At 32.7% G+C, this 3,485-nt stretch overlaps 1 protein-coding gene across 1 annotated transcript in view; it reads left to right on the forward strand.

Annotated features, from left to right (window-relative positions):
- The window catches only part of LOC21398810 (valine--tRNA ligase, mitochondrial 1), a 10,971-nt gene extending 8,781 nt beyond the window's left edge, over nt 1-2,190 (forward strand). Inside the window, exons 18-21 of the mRNA XM_024172862.1 lie at nt 210-301; nt 445-544; nt 984-1,129; nt 1,886-2,190. Coding sequence (XP_024028630.1) covers nt 210-301; nt 445-544; nt 984-1,129; nt 1,886-2,051 — 504 coding nt within the window. The 3' untranslated portion in view covers nt 2,052-2,190. The remainder of the gene's footprint in view (nt 1-209; nt 302-444; nt 545-983; nt 1,130-1,885) is intronic.
- Nucleotides 2,191-3,485: the final 1,295 nt, after the last annotated feature.

Raw genomic sequence — 3,485 nt, forward strand, 5'->3', positions numbered from 1 at the left:
TATATATATATATATATATATATATATAAAATCTGAATTATGAAAGATGACAGGCTGACTTAAATGCCATTTTTTCCTCTCTCTTCGGGCCTGGTTAATGACTCCTAGTGTGGTAGTATTTAATTATGAAGATGTGCAGTGCGTTAGCTATCTTAAAAGGTTGTGGAGACAATTGAATTAATTGTGTTATTCACATTTTATTCTTCCAGGGCTGGACAAATGAAAGGGTGGAGTATGAGATGGATCTCATCGAGGCTGCTGTAAAATCTCTGCGTTCACTTGCGAAAGAAAGCCGTGAAAGGTAAATGGGTCCATTTAATGCTGTTTTTTGCTCAAGCGTTTAAGTAGCCTACGTTTCCTTGTTATCGTTCTTTTAATATCTTAATTGGTCACTGGTCAAGTAGATACAAGGTTACACAAGCTTTTTATTATTTTAATTTTCAGACGGCCAGCTTATGTGCAAAGCCGCAAAATTCCAGTCACGGAGATTATTGACCAGCATAAACTGGAGATTATAACTCTAGCCAATTTATCGTCTTTGACGGTAAGTTTCATGCATTACATTTAAAGTGTGCTTTTGCATACATGCATACATATTTTCATACGACCTACTTATCTGTACTACTAGCTATATGCTGAAAGGGACCTTGGTTGCTTGTGTTTCATGCGGGCGTCATAGTTAGCATCAATAGTTGTTTTTGTGATATCTGCTTTCTCGCAACCCGTATTTTTTACATCTCTCTCTCTCTGTCCTTATTTGAATCCTATTAACCAAGTGTTATCCTCAGCATATTATGTATAAAATTATTTATCTATTTCGAGACACTCTCTCTCTCTTATGTCCTTTTCTTTTATTCTTCTGAGAAGAAAAGTAATATTAATATGTTGACGACCGGGATTGCTTCTTGACTGATATCAATTCTGCTTAGCTCTATTCTTATTTTGAGCAGTCCAGTTTAGATTTTTTTCCCTCTCGCCTACAGGTAATTGGTGAAAACGATGCTGGTCCAGCCGGATGTGTAGTATCCGTCGTAAATGAGCACCTTTCTGTATATCTTAATGTTCAAGGTTCCCTTTCTGCTGAAGCAGAGCGCGAGAGGATCAGGAAAAAAATGGACGAGGTTCAAAAGTGAGTCAATAACTCCCTGATGTGGTGTGTATGGAAGTTTTTGTTTGAAAATAAATGTAGATATTTTTCGAAGAAAATATTTTAGAATCACACACACACTCGAGATCTGGGGATGAACTTGTTAGGGAACATCTAAAGACTTAAGTTTAGGCAAAAAAAAAAAAATAAAATAAAGACTTTCAGTAACTAAGTAATAGATACTTTTAACATGGTTGTGGTTAGTAGCAAAGAAATATAGCATTTTCATTCCACTATTCTTTTTGTTCTATTAATTTTTCAAACAATATGGAAAAAGAGTGAGTTTAACATATAGCATAATCTTATCATTTACCAGTCATGTTTAAATATAGCAAAAAAAAAAAAAAAACATATTTAACAAATAGAAATAGCGAAACTTAAAATCATCGTAATAATTACTACGTAAAATTTGTAGCGTAAAACATGGAAATCATTATAATAATTGTTGTGTAATTCTTAAAACATTTTAAAATTATTCTATATTTTCAATTCCTCTCTTACAAGAACGTTATGTAGTGTAATTTTTTCCATGGAAAAAAGCTTCCTCTGTCCTTTTTATCATCCGCATCTTGGTATTTTGTATTTCCTCCCTTTCTACTCTCCATCCTTTTTGCTGGTGTATGATCCTTTTCCCGGCTTGTTTAGATCTTTTTTCAAAACAAAATCTACTATGTCGTTTTATATCTGTTGAAATCCACACTTTATCAGGTCTGATAACATTCGAATTTCTTTTAACAGGCAAAAGGAGAAACTGTGGAAGAAGATTAATGATTCTCGCTACAGAGAAAAGGTCCCATCCCATATCCAGGACGACGATGCTGCTAAGCTCAAGTCGCTCGAACAAGAGTTTGCGTCACTTCAACTTGCAAGTGAGCACATTCAAGAACGAGCAACGGCATCTTAATTGTTCTGTCGCATTGAGTTTCCTCCATATTATTATTATTATTGCCGTGAAACCTTAATTCTTTTGGAGGAAAATGGGGGGTTTTTTTTTTCCTTCTTTTTATCTTGTTTTATGTAAAAAAACAAAAGAAAAAAGAAGGAACTTATTATTTTTTGGGCTATTTTCTATTTTATACTTCGCACTGAGTTTATTAAAGAAATAACCTTGTATTTTTGGATGTTTACAAGGTTGTTGTACCTTAGATTCTTTTTTTTTTTTTTTTTTTTTTTTGGGTTCCTTTTTTGGGCTAATATATGGGCTAACAATTGATTTTGATCCGTGAATTGGCAAATTTAACTTTTGCAGCTTATAAATGATATTGTAACAAAAAAAATGAGTCGGAAAAGAATCTTAAAAATTGTAATTTCATTCTAAGTTGCGGTAATTTGTTAATTATTGTCATTATAAGTTTATATATTAACTAGTGGGATTAATTTGTCAATTTTAGAGGTATAGTTTTGAGAACGTCCAAATTGCAAGATTGCTTTTTTCAAACATCCCATTATTATTTTTTTTTGGGGGAATTTTTCCGCTAGGATCTATCTTTTCTAACTATTGGTAGTTAATGTAGTAACTGTTGGTTTATATTTTTTACATTTTGGATTGTAATTTTAACAACTTGTGTTGCGCTATAAATTTTTAACATATGCACTCACACATGAAATTCTAAAGTTTAAAAATAATAATTACCGGTAGTTTATTAAAAAAAAAAAAAATGACAACAAACAAAAAACAAAAACGAAAAAGATCCTACCATGGAAAAAGGCTTCCTCTGTCCTTTTTATCATCCGCATCTTGGTATTTTGTGTCTCCTCCCTTTCTACTTTCCATCCTTTTTGCTGGTGTGTGATCCTTTTCCCGGCTTGTTTGGATCTTTTTTCAAAACAAGATCTACTATGTCGTTTTATATCTGTTGAAATCCACACTTTATCAGGTCTGATAACATTCGAATTTCTTTTAACAGGCAAAAGGAGAAACTGTGGAAGAAGATTAATGATTCTCGCTACAGAGAAAAGGTCCCATCCCATATCCAGGACGACGATGCTGCTAAGCTCAAGTCGCTCGAACAAGAGTTTGCGTCACTTCAACTTGCAAGTGAGCACATTCAAGAACGAGCAACGGCATCTTAATTGTTCTGTCGCATTGAGTTTCCTCCATATTATTATTATTATTGCCGTGAAACCTTAATTCTTTTGGAGGAAAATGGGGGGTTTTTTTTTTCCTTCTTTTTATCTTGTTTTATGTAAAAAAACAAAAGAAAAAAGAAGGAACTTATTATTTTTTGGGCTATTTTCTATTTTATACTTCGCACTGAGTTTATTAAAGAAATAACCTTGTATTTTTGGATGTTTACAAGGTTGTTGTACCTTAGATTCTTTTTTTTTTTTTTTTTTT

Source organism: Morus notabilis, unplaced genomic scaffold (genome assembly GCF_000414095.1).
Source record: "Morus notabilis unplaced genomic scaffold, ASM41409v2 Scaffold759, whole genome shotgun sequence".
Classification (NCBI taxonomy): Eukaryota; Viridiplantae; Streptophyta; class Magnoliopsida; order Rosales; family Moraceae; genus Morus; species Morus notabilis.